Consider the following 17581-nt stretch of genomic DNA (forward strand, 5'->3'; position numbering starts at 1 on the left):
CCTGTGCGACAATTATATGCGCTACATGGCTAAACCAATCACAAGAACCATCTCTGCCCTCACAGGTACCCATTTATCCCTGGGTGGAGAGAAGCAATTATAGTTAAGTGTCTTGCTCAGGGACACAAGTGTCACGACCTGGATTCGAACCCACACTCTGTTGAACAGAAGCATCAGAGCTTGAGTTCGGTGCTCTTATCCACTCGGCCACGACACCCCGTTTTATAAAGCGCTATATAAAAACGGACTATCACCAATATTATTCCAATTTCAGGTTATGTGGTCTAATATAATTATACGAGTTGGCTCACAAAATAACAAACCATGGGTAGAAAATAAGCTTTGTGAAATGCCAGTCCAAGGAGTCAATGTTAAGTGTTGTCTCTAAAAAAAATAGAAACATAATAATGTCAATACAATAACTTATTTGTGATAAACTAAATTTTGAATTTTAATCACTTTGTTATTACCCTTTTATAAGTCGTATTGAAATAAATGTGAATGTACTTGTCAGAAAGTGCTGTTTGATGTTGAGAGACTTTCTTTTAAAAAGGTATTGTTTTATTTATGTTGTTATTTATTCATTTTGCAACGGGAGTTGATATTTTTGAGTCGTGCAGCCAGCAGGGGAAGCACATGTCACTGCACGTTTATCCAATGGCATCACTGTAGTGTATCCAATGGAATCACTGGATCTGAACAGCAACCGTCTTGCGGATAAAGACAGGCGCCCAGACTATAGTCTAGAGCGAGTTACCACAGACAAATACAAACTAGTTGGTTAAATAATACCGTAAGAGGGCGCGCTTTAGCGATTTTTATAACTGAGCGTATCCCACTTAGACAATGCAAAACGTGCGATACATTTTTGGGGCTGTGCGTGCTATCCGGTGTGCCGTGTGCGCCTTGACCAAAGGCTAAGACTACGACCGCCTTGGCCTCATTTCCCCCATATAAGGCCAAATAAATAAATAAAACAGTTAATCGTCCGGGTTTTTTTCCAAAAAGAGGAGGATGAGGGCATGTAATTTTGTATTTCTTTAAAATGTGGCCGCTATAAGCCTTTTAATTCAAACAGTATGTTCTTAAAATATTAGTAAGTTTAACGAGAAATACACCGAATCTTTTTGAAAAATAAAATGTAAGATAAATAATAATACAAACAAGGATGCGGCATCAAAAAAAGGACAAGGGAGGGACGATCAACTGATTTTTTTTTATTATTTGGCCTAATGGATAAAATTATAGATTGCATTGACGGTGTTCTACTTATTTACGGTACAACTGGCGGAACAAGGCAGCACACACACAATCGACGTCCGATCCCCACACCACGCACGCGCATCCTCCCTACATAGATTTGTATTGACGGTGTTCTACATAAAGCAAAAACGTCGTTTTGTGTTTCAATTTTTACCAACCACATCGATCCATCGTTATGTATAGCAAGTTCAAATGAATGAGGGAGCATCACACTGACATTGACAAGACTTTGCCGTACAGTTTCATCGCACCACCACCATCTCACGGCGGATCGTCGAGTGAAATTTCAGGATGACTTCAGCACCACCAGGTAAGAATGCAATGTAGGATATACAGGTGGAGTCAGAAAGATGTTGACCGGGATTTTTTTTTTTTTTTTTTTTTTTTTAAACAAGCAAATGAAACTCAGAAACTCAGTTGAACATGAATTTAACACAAGTACTCTCTCCTCCTGCTTTTAGAAGAGAAAAAAAGGAATGGAAAGAAATTATCTAGCACTGATTGATGATATTGTCCCCCAACCCAAACCCCTCGAATCTTTTACCCACAGTACAGGGGTTACAAAAAGGTGGAAATGCCATCATTCCAACGAACCGTAAAACCTGGATCCTGATTTGAGACTCATTTTGTGTTTGTCAGTAGTACTGATTTGTCAACCCCTGATCTTTTGCAGTGCAGACAACTTATTTTTTGAGGAAAACCAACTTGAAATGTAAGCTGCAGGACCACTTTCGTTTTAGGTGAACTTGGCATTGAAAATAATATTTTAATTTGCGAGAACAAGCTAAATATTGTTCGTTTATAGTTGTTCATTTTATTATATGTTAAATTCACATCGGGGAGAAAAAGAATATCTTAATTTTGGTTTTGACCCATTGCTGGATTTTGTTTAAATTCTGATCACTATAGTAGTGTATTAGTCATTTTGGGCGGAAACATTTCTTCGACCCAATTGTTGGGTTCGATAATCGAATCTTGTCTTGGTGGTCACGCCCATTGTACGCACCAAGACAAAATTCATTTTTCTCAGAACCAGAGGGCAGGCGTACATTATGTCACACATGTGTATTTTGTTGTGAGTAGTAACATGGTAGGTACACAAATTCATACCGAGGAAGAGGACAATAGGGTCCACGGTTCAGGAAAGGTCCACAGTTGGAAAACATGGACAGAACCAATGGGAGCTGTTGTAAAAAGAAGTTTGCTTGAGAGAAATTACCTCTTTCTCAAAAACTACGTTACTTCAGAGGTTATAGCAGCTTTCCATTGCTCATTACCAAATAAGTTTTTGTGCTAATTTTTGTTTAAAGTAATTATCAATAGTGTCTAGTGCCTTGAAGGCAATGTACGTTTAAAAACACTCTTAAAAGTAATGGGAGTATAGGAAACTGCTGGTTAGAAGTAAAATAAATCGAATCTGAGAAGCGTTTATCGCGGTAAGCGTTACCCGCGGTAACGCTTCTCAGGATGTGTATTCCTATCGGAAAAATCAGCAAAATCTCAAAAGTGCGACCACCTTTTGAAATGAAATGTTCATATTATGCTAGTTTCATTGTATTTCCATCCCCAAAACCCACAGGTATTCGTTGCTTTTGGATATTACAAAAGGCAATTACAAACATGCGAAACGGATCAACTTCCCCTTTAATTTTTTTGTCTGAAATTTCGCCCAAAATGAGTCAGGGAAAATAGTATTTATGAAGAACCTAATTTATCTTCCTTTCGCTTCCGAAACTATTATCTCGAGTGAATCGCAAACAAGTTTTATCGTATTTTTTTTTGTAAACCTAGAGATATTTCCTTTTCAAATAATGTTTTCATTTCTTGAAGAAGAACAAAATTTGAAAAATAAACATGCATTGTTTAAACAAGGTCGGGGTAAAAGCGGAACAGTGAAAACAAAATTACCCCATTTTGTAAATGATTGTGTGCATATTGGGTTAAAGCAACAACGTGCACGATTCTTACATCAATATATGTCCCTGAATGTCATACTTGGTAGAATAATAAGAATCTTAAAGGCACTGTACACTTTTGGTAATTAGCTACACAAAATAATGCTTAGTATAAAAACGTATTTGGTATTAACGAGCAATGGAGAGCTGTTCATAGTATAAAACATTGTGAAGTAACATAGTTTTTGATGAGGTAATATCTCACCAAAATAATAACAGACCTATTTCCACATGCATATTGACGCAGGTGTTTTTTCTTACTTTCATTATTTTCTTATAACTATTAGGGCTAGGGTAATATTTAGGTTATTGTATGCATTATGTGTGTGAATAATGTGTCCAGTGCCTTTAAATCTTTAAAGACACTAGACACTATTGGTAATTATTGTCAAAGACCAGTCTTCTCACTTGGTGTATCTCAATATGATGCATACAATAACAAACATGAAAAAATTTGAGCTCAATTGGTCGTCGAAATGCGAGATAATCATGAACGAAAAACACCCTTGTCACTCGAAGTTGTATAGGGATGCTTTCAGATGCTTGATTTCGAGACCTCAAAATCTAACTCTGAGGTTTCGAAATCAAATTCATGGAAAATTACCTTTATTTCTCTCGAAAACTACGTTATTTCAGAGGGAGCCGTTTCTCACAAACCATTGTGAGAAACGGCTCCCTCTGAAGTGCCGTAGTTTTTGAGAAAGAAATAATTTTTCACGAATTTAATTTTGAGACCACAGTTTTAGAACTTGAGGTCTCGAAATAAACCATCTAAACGTACACAACTTCGTGTGACAAGGGTGTTTTTTCTTTCATTATTATCTCGCAACTTCGATGACCGATTGAGCTCAAATTTTCACAGGTTTGTTATTTTATGCATATGTTCAGATACACCAACTGTGAAGACTAGTCTTTGACAATTACCAAAAGTGTCCACTGCCTTTAGTAAAGAAAGAAATTTGCCTTGATCACGGATACAAATGACTATATATTGCAATACAAGTTTACTTTGTAATGAGAAGTACAAACCGCTCTGGATGTAATACATTATGACTCCCATAATGCACATCGAAGTATAATATAGCTGGGGTTATGGAAAAATTAGATCACTTTATATCACCCCCCCCAAAAAAAAAAAAAAAAAAAATTATGGATCTGTCTTTGACCTCGATAAGGCTATAGGTATTTAACCTTAAAACGGCTATAGAGGGCTTAACTCATGGACAGCTACTTTTTTCTCTCGAAAACTACGTTATTTCAGAGGGAGCCGTTTCTCACCTTGTTTTATACTACCAACCTCTTCCCATTATTCGAAATCAAGAAAGGTTTTATGCTAACAATTATTTTGAGTAATTACCAATAGTGTCCGGTGCCTTTAACTGGGCTAACGAAATAGGGTGTTATTGTTACTGGGGTAACTCATTCCTCCCTGGGTGAAATGAGTCACCTATGCGGTAACCTTGCCAACAAGGGCTTATACGCCTAAACACGAATGATGTTCTTATTGCGCATGTGCACGCTTCTCAGAATGGAATTAATTAAGAATTGAATTGAAGGCAGTGAACACTATTGGTAATTGCTAAAGATACTTATTAGCATAAAACCTTTCTTGGTGACGAGTAATGGGGAGAGGTTGATAGTATAAAACATTGTGAGAAACGGCTCCCTCTGAAGTGACGTAGCTTTCGAGAAAGAAGTAGTTTTCCGCGAATTTGATTTCGAGACCGCATCAGATTTAGAATTTGAGGTCTCGAAATCAAGCATCTGAAAGCACACAACTTCGTGTGACAAGGGTGTTTTTTCTTTCATTAGTATCTCGCAACTTCGACGACCAATCGAGCTCAAATTTTGACAGGTCTGTTATTTTATTTATATGTTGAGATACACTAAGTGAGAAGACTGGTCTTTGGCAATTACCTATAGTATTCGGTCTTTGAAGCCACAATAGAGACACAGTTTGCCTCGCGAGGAGGGACTACCATGCCAGCCGTTCTGGAGCACTAAACTGTTTGGCTGACTGCTTTCAATTCAATTTAATTCAAGAATACATTTATTTCCATACTCTCATAAAGTAATAACGGCAGTTATATGTATTTACGGAGTAAAGCAAAACAGTAAACGTAAACATAAATAAATAAATAAATAAATACTAGCAAGTGAAGCGAAGCGAATTACATTATGAATTATTGTAATGAATCCCAAAGCGGCAGTTGGCCAACATCGTTACTACATTTTTGCATTTGCTTTGTGTCATGTTTACGTCGCCCCCGACCCCAAGGTCACCGTTTATAATCCTCACGCCCGTCCACTAATTTTAATGAACATAATTGTAAATACTTGTTCTATTTATTATTATTAATTGAACATATGCCGGTGATAACACAACGGAATTTACCAACACCGTCTGTTGGTTTGTATTTGTTTGTGTTTTTCTTCTTCTTTGTTTGCGGGTTATTATTATTTATTAATTTATGTGCCAAACATGAATGGCCTATAAGCTGTGAAATTTATTGGATACCTCTTTGAAAAAAATACAGATTTTATGAATTCAAGCGGAAACTGAAAACTTAATTAATCAGCAAATATTTATAAGCAGACTTTCTTTATTCCAACCTCGTGTTTACTATTTATTTATTTATTTAATTATTTCCTCAAAACCTCCAAAAATGGAGAAGATACAAAAATTATAAAAATTAAATCAAATTACAGTATAAAGGATATTAATACTATACCAGCTATGCCAATATCTAGTTGTAATTTCGTTGTAATAGTGTTTTCATATTGTATTATTGTTCTTTGTTTTGTTGTTGTATGACGTGGGGTCTCTACTCGACAAGCTGATACTTCTTGGAGACCTCCATCCTCACAAAAACAATCATATTGTATGATTTCTTTAATCATTATAATAAAATGTAACATATGACATCCCCTTTCCATGTGCAGAAGGAATACAACAAATGAATGAATGAATGAATGAATGTTTTGCATTTATGGACAGTAACTGTGGGTTCGATTCCACAAGCTGTTTACAGATAGGTACATATGAACTGTTTGGGTTCGAATCCCGGTCTTGTCCCTTGTTGTATCCATGAGCAAGATTCATTACTATAATTGCTTCTCTTCACCCAGGGGTATAAATGGGTACCTGCGAGGGTAGAGGTTGATATTATGTATATGAAAATGCCTGTGGAGCGCCACCGCAGCTCGGGGCTGTATACTCCCCAGGGAGCTGAGAAAGATTATAGGAATGTTGATGGCCTAATGACCAGGGAACTAATGTAATACGAATTGATGTGGGTATTGTAAAATGCGCTATACAGGAACCATTTGTTATTATTAAATTACTGACAGCAGATAAACAATCGTAAACCAACAAATTAACTTCACATGGACACTTTCATGCGAAAATTCTGTCATAAGGAATAGGATAAATTTGTATCAGCAGCAATGTCTGGATGGGAGGGCACATCTTTTTTGATGACTGGCTTGTTATAATAATGGTTGTATTGTCAGGAAAACAAAACAAACAAACAAACAGACAAACCCAAAACAAACAATCAAACAAACAGTAATGTCAAATAATTTACTGTTGATTTGTGTATGCCCTTCACATTATGCGGTTGTGCCTTTATAGGTCAATAAATAAAGGTATCATTGCAGGCTTACCATTGACACAAGAAACTACATATTTATTTTTCTTCTTATATTTACAGTGATGCTTTCAACTCCACTAGGGAGCAAATAAGTGTGGTTGTGTTTATTTCTATCACCATGGTAACGCTTGTGTGCCAAGGATGGCGTCCTTAGTCAACAACCTCGCTGCTATGGCGACGCATCCATGTTTACTTGTGATAGGCGTTGGCTTTTAACAACCTCTCCATTTTAAAGACACGCATGGAAAATTGTATTACACAATTATTAACAGACAATAATCTAGACGCATTACAAATTACTATCCTACCACCGTTTAGTGTTTTTTGCTCTAATCTTTTACTTTATTGCTCCTGCATTTGCCCACTTGACATTTGGGCGACTTGTACGGAGACCAATTCTGGCCCTAGTGATGTTGCTGGTTTCTCTCCTTTTCTCCCTCTTTGTTTCCCCCCCCCCCCCCCCCCGTTAATTCAACCTACCTCCATGATTCAACATTCCAGATCCCACATGTATTTTAAATTTACTGTGCAAAATCAAGGTTCAAGTTTGTTACCACTTTTCCATTTGTTCGTGGTTTGTTTGTTTGTTGGGGGTGTTGGAGTGCTTATTTGTTTGTTTGTTTGTTTGTTTGTTTGTTTGGTTGGTTGGTTATTTTTGTTACCGTTAATTCAACATTTCATATTCCACAGGTCTTTTAAATTTACTGAGCTATATCGAGGTTCAGATTTGTTACCATTATTTTATTTGTTTGTTGTTTGGTAAATTTGTTTGATTATTTTTCTTCTTTTCCTTCTTCTTCTTCTTTTGATTTTTTTTTTGTTTATTCATTTTTTTAAATTATATTATATCATTTTTTCCCCTCATTTTTTTAATTCACAATCTACATTCCATAATGTATTTATATTTTTTTTGTGAATATCCAACTATTTTGTCATAACTAGTCATAATATAATAGCACGTCAAGGTTTTCATTATTCTGTAGTATTATTTATTCCTCCGCTTTTTTTGTCACTTTCTGAATATTATACGCTCACACTGTTGATTCTGGCCGTCCAGGTTTGTTTGTGTTTTGTAAAGGTTGCAGCCCCTTTTCATCAGTACAGCCACCATTTTTTAGGTCAAGTTCGCACAACGCTTATATAAAAGAGACCAATGATGGATCTGTCTTTGACCTCGATAAGGCTATAGCCATAATTAACTTAAAAACGACTATAGAGGGCTCAATTTTATAGAGCTGCTTAAAGGTATATACACTTTTGGCAATTACTCAAAATTATTGTTAGCATAAAAACTAACTTGGTAAAGAGGATAGGGGAGCTGTTGATAGTATAAAACATTGTGAGAAACGGCTTCCTCTGAAGTGACATAAGTTTTTGAGAAAGAGGTAATTTCTCACTAAAATATTAAAAGACTTCTTTGTGCACCAAATGTGTTACTGTTTTGAATATAAGTTTTGAAAGGATGTGTTAGTTTAATTGCAACGTCACAAGTTTTTTGTTGGTCCAATTCACTTCAATGCTACTCAATTCAATTCAATTCAATTCAATTCAATTCAGTTCATCGACATTATTTCCACATGGATAAGCACTTTAGAAAGACAAAACAATTGATACAAGAAAACTACTAAGTGACGGCATTACACAAGAAGCCAAAGCCTATAAACGCGGGAATGACAACAATATATTCGTCAGGCATATCATTGTCATTAGTTTGTATGTGAGCTATGCATCATGTTTAGAACACCATCATTATTACCAACAATTTAAGCACCCTTGTCAATATATAGATACATTAGCCGTTTGAGGGGTGTTGCCATCATAATGGACAATCTGTAGACAATAATAATTAATCTGAAAAGTACTAATCAATAACTGCATTAAAGGGTCATAGACACTTTTTGTATGACACAAAACGCAATGTCCACAGAATTACGTACACGGTTTGAAGATAGTGATGGTAGACAGCTTCCCATTCTAAGGCACTGGACACTAATGGTAATTACTTAAAATTAATTGTTATCATAAAAACTAACTTGGTAACGAGCAAAGGAGAGCTGTTGATGGAATCAAACGTTGTGAGAAACGTCTCCCTCTGAAAAACGTAGTTTTTTGGGAAAGAAGTCATTTCTCTGTTAAATATTTGAATTGATTTTGAGGTCTCAACTTCGTGTGGTGTAAGGACAAGACAAAGTGACTTCGGATCAATTTCAAATTTGACTTTGGGTTGAGAGGTCCGAGCTGAAGTTTTGTTAATTCCAATGTTGTTTTTTGTTTTTGTGTGTTACAGGATACGATAAATCAGGCTATGACCAGCAGCCACAACAGGTAAGAATGGACCGACATTAAATAAGTTTATCAGGGCCCAATTTCATAGAGCTGCTAAGCACAACAATTTGCTTAGCATGAAATTTCTTCGTGATTTTCAGGATAAGCAAACAACAGCTGAATACCAGTAACAAGCAATTATGCAACAAATGGAAATTTGGTTGGTAAACTTGTTTTTATCAAGGAAGAAAATTAACGCTTAGCAGAATTTTTGTGCTTAGCAGCTCTATGAAATTTGGCCATTGATAGTTGGTAATCAACCCGTTATAGTCCCTGCACCGTCCGAGTTTGCTGAGCAGATAAATAAAGTTGAAGATTCTTGCAGTAAATGGGGGACTTTCGGGACGCTTGGTGGCAGCAGACTTACCAGGTCAAATCCATTGTTCTCGGTAATGCGCGCATGCTTGGAACTACGTAAGCAATGACAATTTACCTGGTAAGTCTGCTGCCACCTAGCGTTCCAAAGCCTCCCATTACCGAATAAGAATCTTGATTCAAATTTTAAAAGATAGCAAAGGCTTATTATTTATGTACAGTTTGTGTCCATTTCGGTAGTATTTGGTTATTAAGTATAAATTCCCTTGGGGAACAATTTGTGCCTCTCGTTTAACGGCTACCAGTAATTAAAGACAGTGGACACTATTGGTAATTACTCAAAATAACTGTTAGCATCAAACCTTACTCGGCAACGAGTAATGGGGAGAGGTTGGTAGTATACAACATGGTATGAAACGGCTCCCGCTGAAGTGACGTAGTTTTCGAGAAAGAAGTAATTTTCAACGAATTTTACTTCGGGACCTCAGATTTAGAATTTGAGGTCTCGAAATCAAGCATCTGAAAGCACACAACTTCGTATGACAAGGTGTTTTTTTATTTCATTATTATCTCGCAACTTCGACGACTAATTGAGCTCAAATTTTAACAGGTTTGTTATTTTATGCAAATCCGAGTCAATTCTGACCCCAGTGTTTTTATGAGTGTAGCCTATCACAGAAACTATTGTGCAACAAGGGTGCTTTTTCTTTTATTCCTTTCTTGCAACTACCAATTGAGTCAAAATTTTCACAGGTTTGTTTATTTTCTACCTATTTCTTGTTTTATAGACTGGGTATCCACCTCAAGCTATGTACAACCCTCAACAGGGCGGACAAGTTGCGGTAATTATAGACGCCATGTTTTTTTTTACTAATTATAATAAAAGTGGCTTCTTATTAAAACGCACATCATCCGCCACTCAGTGGCGCTCAAGGGGCTTTAACACACAGTACACTGTACAACAGTTCTTAGAGTTTAATTAATGTTGTTGTAACCACTTTTTAAACATGTTTAAATAATAAACATGTTTATCATTTTGACACCTGCTAACATAATTCGTAGGAATCAAACACACACACAAACAATAAGCATGTTTTAGGTTAAACGTGTGAAAAAAAAAATTGGTTCAAAACTTATGCTTATAGAAACGTGTTGAAAATCTAAACACTTAACTGTGTTAAGAGTGTATTTTCCTGCAAGGTATGTGGGACTACATTTTGAATAATGAGAGCTATTCCTTACAAGATAACATATATCACCATGTAAATTGTTAACAATCACAAATTCGCAAAAGCAAATTCGCAGTGGGTTGAGTTGTACTCAAATCTTTTTGCGGGGTGAAGAAAAGAGGTTGTTGATGATTTCCTCGTTTCAATTCCTACCATTGTTTTCCCCTTCTCTAGGTGGCCCCTGGCCCAACAGTGATAGTTCGGCAGCAGGGGGCTACTCCCAATGATCATCTCATTGCCTCTGTGCTCGTCACCCTATTCTGCTGCTGTCCTTTCGGAATCATCGCAATTCTGAAATCTATGGACGTAAGTGGGACGCCCTCTTTGTGACCTTTGACCCTTGTACTGACGTCATAAAACGAATAATGCATGTTTTGCAATCGTGCAGTATAGTTTCATTCAACCATGGAGGAAGATTCAACCGAGTGTTTCAGTGGAACATTCCGTCGTTCATACAAATATTCTCACCATTGCTTCCTAAAACATTCAGGCCCTTTGCATTATACTGAACACTCTCCCCCTACACTATTCTATTAGTAATTACTCAAATTAATATCAACATAAAACCTAACTTGGTAACGATTAATAGGGAGCTGTTGATATTAATTTAAAAAAAACCATCGTGATAAACGGCTCCCTCTGAATTAAACGTAGTTTTCGAGAAAGAAGTAATTTTCCACGAATTTGATTTCGAGACTTCAGAACTAGATTTTGAGGTCTCGAAATCAAGCATCTGAAAGCACACAACTTCGTGTGACAAGGGTGTTTTTTTTTTTCGTCATTATCTCGCAAGTTCGCCGACCAATTGGGCTCAAATTTTCACAGAATTTTCTAGAGTTGGGTCCTACGGTTATTTTCAGAACCTTTCAAATTTTTAAGAATTACCATTGAATAGTTTTACTTATTATCCTATTTCCAGCATGCAAAGTTTCAAAACCCTCTCATGCACAATTGTGTTACAGCAAACCTTACTAGATTGTATCTCCACCATACACAGTTTCAAATCCTACTTAATATGTACTGGGCCTATTGATATGTTTTACTCAATTATACAGGTCCGGACTAGAATTGCTTCCGGTGATCTAGCCGGAGCGCAGGAGGTATCGCGCCAGGCCAAGACGTGGTGTACCGTGGCCCTTGTCACCGGTATTGCTCTAGAAGTTATCGGCATTGTCGCCTTCATCTTTTACTACGTTTTTGTTATCAGTGTTGCAGCTTCTGCCTTTAATAATTACAATAATCATTATGGGTAGAGATATTATACGGCTCTATGGGTCGATTTCACAAAGAACTTAGGATGTAGTCCTAACTTAGGACTAGTCCTAACTTAGGACTAGTGCTAACCTGGGACTAGTCCTAACCTAGGACTAGTCCTAACCTAGGACTAGTCCTAACTTTGGACTGGTCCTAGGAGATATTAAAACTTAAGGCTAGTTCTAAATTAGGCCGAGTAACTCGTGAAATCCACCCCAGGTGTCGATTTCACAAAGATAGTGCTAATTAAGTCTTAGTCTTGGACCCAATTTTCTAGAGCTGCTTAAGCACACAAATAAGCTAAGCACAACAAAATAAAATGGTCACCTACCAAAATACCATGAAACATGTACAATTTTTTGACTGGTATTCAGCTCATTATTGCCAAGTAGGGAGTTTATAAGCAGTGTTTTCTGCTGAATGAAATTGGGCCTATGACTCTTAAGGAATTTTTAAGACTAGTCATATTAAATTTGGACGAGTAACTCGTCCTACAAACTCGAGGTAAGACTAGTCATAACTCTTTGTGAAATGTTTCAAATCCTACTAATTATGTACTATTGTTAATATTTATTCAATCATACAGGTCCGGTCTAGACTGGCTGCCGGTGATCTAGCCGGAGCACAAGCGGCATCGCGCCAGGCCAAGACGTGGTGTACCGTGGCCCTTGTCACCGGTATCACTCTAGAAGTTATCGGCATTGTCGCCTTCATCTTTTACTACGTTTTTGTTATCAGTGTTGCAGCTTCTGCCGTTAATAATTACACTAATTTATATGGGTAGAGATATTATACGGCTCTATGGGTCGATTTCACAAAGAACTTAGGACTAGTGTCCTTACTTAGGACACGTCCTAACCTAGGACTAGTCCTAGGTTAGGACTAGTCCCAACCTAGGACTAGTCCTACCTAGGACTAGTCCACACCTAGGACTAGTCCTAACTTTGGACTAGCCCTAACCTAGGACTTGTCCTAACTTAGGACTAGTCCTAACCTAAGACTTGTCCTAACGTAGGACTAGTCCTTACCTTAGGAGATATTCAAACTTAAGGCTAGTTCTAAATTAGGCCGAGTAACTCGTGAAATCCACCCCAGGTGTCGATTTCACAAAGATTGTGCTAATTTAGGCTTAGTCTAGGACCCAATTTTATAAAGCTGCTTAAGCACAAAAATAAGCTAAGCACCAAAATAAGCTAAGCACAACAACATTTTGCTAGCCAGAATACCAGCCAAAATACCATGTCACATGTACAATTTGTGACTGTATTCAGCTAATTATTGCTAAGCAGGGATTTTATAAGCAGTGTTTTCTGCTGAAGATACTCTATGAAATATTGGCCTGTGGACTCTTTAGGACTTATTATTAAAACCTTGAGGTAAGACTAGTATTAACTCTTTGTGAAATCCACCTACAGTGTACTTGCATGTGCATCCTGCAGAATCATGCACTTTACAGGGCGCCGTAAGCGCCGAATTAGGCGGTATAAGCAGAGCCATAAAACTTTGGGCCTTCTCTCCAGCTGTTTGTACAGAGTGACTTGCATTCAAAAGTTTACAAAAGAGCCACCAAGCCTGGACTTCCTGCCGGCACGATTTGTACATAAGTCATGGGGAGACTTTGGAACGCGAGGTGGCATGCAGCAGACTTACCAGGTAATCTTCTCGCAAATATTCTGACGCGCGTTACTGGTCTAACTAGGGATAAAATTTGATCCCTAGCTAGACCATGCACCTCATTCTACAGTTAGCGCTTGCGCAATGGATACTTGCAAAAAGGTATATTGTCAATGAAGTTTTGAGCGTGCGCACATTACCGAGAACAATGCATTTTACCTGGTGAGTCTGCTGCCACCAAACGTCAAACAGTTACATATCTTATTACTTTAAGACTGATGCACCATAGCCTATGATTTGTGAAAGGAGGCTCACCCCCAAAACGCCCTCATCTGTTACTTTTATAATTGATTTTATTTGGCATTTGTGACACGAAATAAACAAAAATCCAAAATGACCAGATCAGTATCTTGCCTGCCAGAAAGGCCCATGAATGTGCAAGGTTACTCTTTTGTAAACAAAGGTTGTATACACAGACCTTACAAGACTGCGCGTACACGGAAATTTTGGGCACCACTTTGGTCCAATCTCTGTTCATTGATTTAACACGTGAAAAAAAGAACTTCATGCACTTAGATGGCTTCAGTTAACAAAAACAAGAGATCTGAAATAGTTTCGTTTAACCTTACTGTGTATTAGATTTTAAATACGTTAACTGCTTATTTTGTCAAATGTTTATCTATAGATCATTTTAGTGTTTTTACTAATAACTAGGAGAGTGATTTCACGATATTTTAACTATTTTACAACACTTATTATGTACACATTCTTGTTGTTTTAAAATAATTAAAATTTATACTATTTTCTTTTCTAAAAATAGTGTCAACTTGAACTACCTAAATCTGCCTTCTTTTTAACTGAACTCACTCAGGGTATAACAGTAAGTATAGCGCACCCATTGGAAGAGGGCGCCCTAAATACCCATCGCGCAAGCTCTAACTTTGGAATGAAGTGCATGCTGGTCTAGCAAGGGATCAAACATGATCACTAGGTAGACCAACATGCAACTTATTCCACGCATAACGTCGTGGTACCAAGTATTTGTGATAATATTCTTTTAAAGGCCTCTTCGCACTCGGTATGCGCGCTGTATAGAGCGTGGAATGATGAAGTGCCTGCTGGTCTAGCATGCTGTTCTAGTTTGATCGCTAGTTAGACCAGCATGCATCTCATTCAAAAATTAGCGCTTGCGCAATGGGTAGTTGCGAAAAAGGTCTATAATAAACCATTCACTTTATATAACAAAAAAAACGAACCCTGAGATAACAGACGCTGAATCAAACCGCAATTTTCTCACCATTTTTTTTAGTTTTTTTTTTAGAATGAGTGGCCACTCAAATCATAGTGCCTGGAAGTGTTTAGTTTTCTTCATAGGAAAGGTTAATGTATATTTTTTTTGTCCAACCTTGCATTGTGAATTTTGTGCTACTCAAAACTGCGTACTTACCAGTACTGGTATTTAAAACACCAGAACTGATTACTATATTGTACATACTCAAATAACTTTCGTCTCACACTGAGACAAACATTATTTTCAAGATATTTTTTCACTCATTTTTGTTTATGACTCAAAAGAAACCAAAGAAAAAAGAAAAAAGTACTAAAAAACAGAACCTCAGCAGGTAATATCTTAGCTTTCTACCATCGTTAATTATTCGTTATCATTATACCGTCATTATATTATACATCTCTGGACATTGTGTGAATTGTGTCATATTGAAGGTCTAGGCCTATACCTAAATCCTTTTACTAAGGCTAGTATTTTACCCCAGAATGGGTTGTTTGAAACTGTTATATTTTAGCTATTTGGAAAAGCCGTACGCACAACACTGGTGTTTGGGGAATACCTTTTGTTTTTATGAGTGCACTCACACCTGCACCAACCGGCAAATCGAACATCGACAATAATTATGTGAAATTTCCATTATTCCCAAATTCACATTAATCAAGGCGAAACGGGGAAAAAACTATTAGTCGGATCACATTTTTAAATAATGGTAGAAAGTATTTACTCAGGTTTTCGGTAAAATTGTGTTGTTGCTTTATCAAAGTCGTCTGGAATTAAATCGCTTTTGCTATGTTGTAAAAAAAAAAATAATAATAAAATAAAGGAATCATAAACTTTGCATTTTTAGTTTCGTGCCCATGTTCCTAAAAATTTGAATAAACGCTTAAACGAGTTTTGAGTGAGTTGGTTCGATTGTTTTCTGGATCAAAATCCCTATTTAAAAACTTTGAGAGCCGAGTTCGTCTGACATGTACCAACTACTACAATACGTCGTCCTTCGGACGGGACGTAAAGTCGTTGGTCCCGTGTGTTGTACAATGCACGTAAGAGACCCCAGTGCTCTAAAAAAAAAGAATGGGGATTGCCTGGTGCTCCTGGCTGGATTGGCATCATATTGCGCCACAACACCTTGTAAACCGTTACATGGTGCTATGCAAAAGGAAAAGACTGTATGTTGAAGCGCCTTCAGTGACAAATACGAGGGATATAGACTTTTGTAATGGTGCAGCCATCTTGAATTTCTCCCATTGCTGTCAATGTTACCAAACCGAGGCTGGAACAAAAATAGTATGGTTCCTATTTGCAAAATGATTACTAGCATTCGATATTGTTATTGGATACGAGGTACATGACTAAGACCGAGGCAGCATGATAAAACTCTATTAGAAGCGACTATCGTTGTTATTAATGGTAATCACTTTAAGCCATTGGACACTCTTTCTGAATAGAACAAAAAATAAAAGTTCACAGATTTACAAATAACTTACAGGGTTTAAAGAAGGTAATGGTGAAAGACTTCCCTTGAAATATTATTCTATGAAATGCTTTACTTTTTGAGAAAACGTTAAAACAATTATCAATTCTCGATATCGAACATAACGGATTTATTTTTAAACACATGGCATGACACGGCGAAACGTGCGGAAACAAGGGAGGGTTTTCCCGTTATTTTGTCCCGACTCCGATGACCGATTGAGCCTAAATTTTCACAGGTTTGTTATTTTATATAGAAGTTTGTGATACACGAATTTTTGTTGTCATACTTAACAAAATTTAACATGGCAATGAAGAACTTTTCTTAAAGACAGGGGAAAAATGTCCACACGTGAAAATTACATTCAAACCTAACAAAACAGGCATCACTGGCCACGACCAATATGTCATACAAGAAAACGCCCATAAAAGCTGTAGACATCAACCAAAACCACACAAGTTGACAACATCAACACACAGCTGTGTTTATGGTGTAAACCGAGGACTTCTCTTTGTTCTCCCATTGTTTGGACATAGTTTGTTTTTCAGATGTCCCCATTTGGCTTTGTACACGAAATCGAATTGAGGACGTCCTCGGTGTGACTTTTTCCGGATCCCCTTTTGTTAAAGTCCTCGGTTTGAACGCGTAGACATGCCCAAGCAGTCAAAAAAACATCCCTATTGAAATTCACTGAGGAGGGAATTGTGTTGTTAGATCTCGTACCTTTTGATGTTCCCAAAGATCCCCGTAAATATTTCATAGAAATTATAAGCTGATTTAACAAAATTGACAAAAATACACCGGTTCTTATTATGAATTTACCTTTCATGTTCGTGAACGTGATTCAGTGACACACCTTCTGTTGTCGCATGGTTGATCACACATAGCAGCCGTACCCACGTCCTCACTAAGCCGTGGGGAGGTGTTGCAGCTCTCCTTTCGCCGGGCTGGGCGAGGTGCCAAGCTCCGGTCCCACCCAAGGGGCTGTGTGTCGTGCCTCCCCGGTCCCGCGGGCATGGCTCGTCTTTTAGAGACAAGTTGTCCAGTATGGTATTCGCCTATTATTATCAGAACAAGAACAGTCCACACTCTGCTATAAGGCATACGAGTCAGATTGAAGCCAGCCTCATAGAGAAATAATACGCCCAGTGTTGAGGTATTCTTCAATAGAAAGCACGAACTGATGAGGCCTCGTCAAGTTATCTCTTAGC

The 17581-nt window shown here is 37.4% G+C and overlaps 1 protein-coding gene across 3 annotated transcripts; it reads left to right on the top strand.

Annotated features, from left to right (window-relative positions):
• The first annotated feature begins 1294 nt into the window (after window positions 1-1294).
• Window positions 1295-12869, top strand: LOC117302437 (proline rich transmembrane protein 1B-like). Of its 3 annotated transcripts, XM_033786387.1 has the most exons (6): window positions 1295-1573; window positions 9159-9196; window positions 10300-10353; window positions 10915-11046; window positions 11796-11886; window positions 12581-12670. In XM_033786387.1, exons 1-6 carry the CDS (start codon window positions 1555-1557, stop codon window positions 12589-12591), a joined length of 345 nt encoding a protein of 114 aa, XP_033642278.1. In that variant the 5' UTR covers window positions 1295-1554; the 3' UTR covers window positions 12592-12670. The 3 variants fall into 3 exon arrangements, with proteins under 3 accessions (XP_033642278.1, XP_033642276.1, XP_033642277.1); XM_033786385.1 differs by lacking the exon at window positions 11796-11886 and having other exon boundaries at window positions 12581-12869; XM_033786386.1 differs by lacking the exon at window positions 12581-12670 and having other exon boundaries at window positions 11796-12053.
• The last annotated feature ends 4712 nt before the right edge of the window (window positions 12870-17581 follow it).

The sequence above is a fragment of the Asterias rubens genome, chromosome 18, assembly GCF_902459465.1.
Source record: "Asterias rubens chromosome 18, eAstRub1.3, whole genome shotgun sequence".
Lineage (NCBI taxonomy): Eukaryota > Metazoa > Echinodermata > Asteroidea > Forcipulatida > Asteriidae > Asterias > Asterias rubens.

Coding starts and splice junctions, on each gene's coding strand:
- LOC117302437 (XM_033786385.1), top strand. Junction 9,197..10,299: donor ATGACCAGCAGCCACAACAG/GTAAGAATGGAC, acceptor CTTGTTTTATAG/ACTGGGTATCCACCTCAAGC. Junction 11,047..12,580: donor CAATTCTGAAATCTATGGAC/GTAAGTGGGACG, acceptor TCAATCATACAG/GTCCGGTCTAGACTGGCTGC.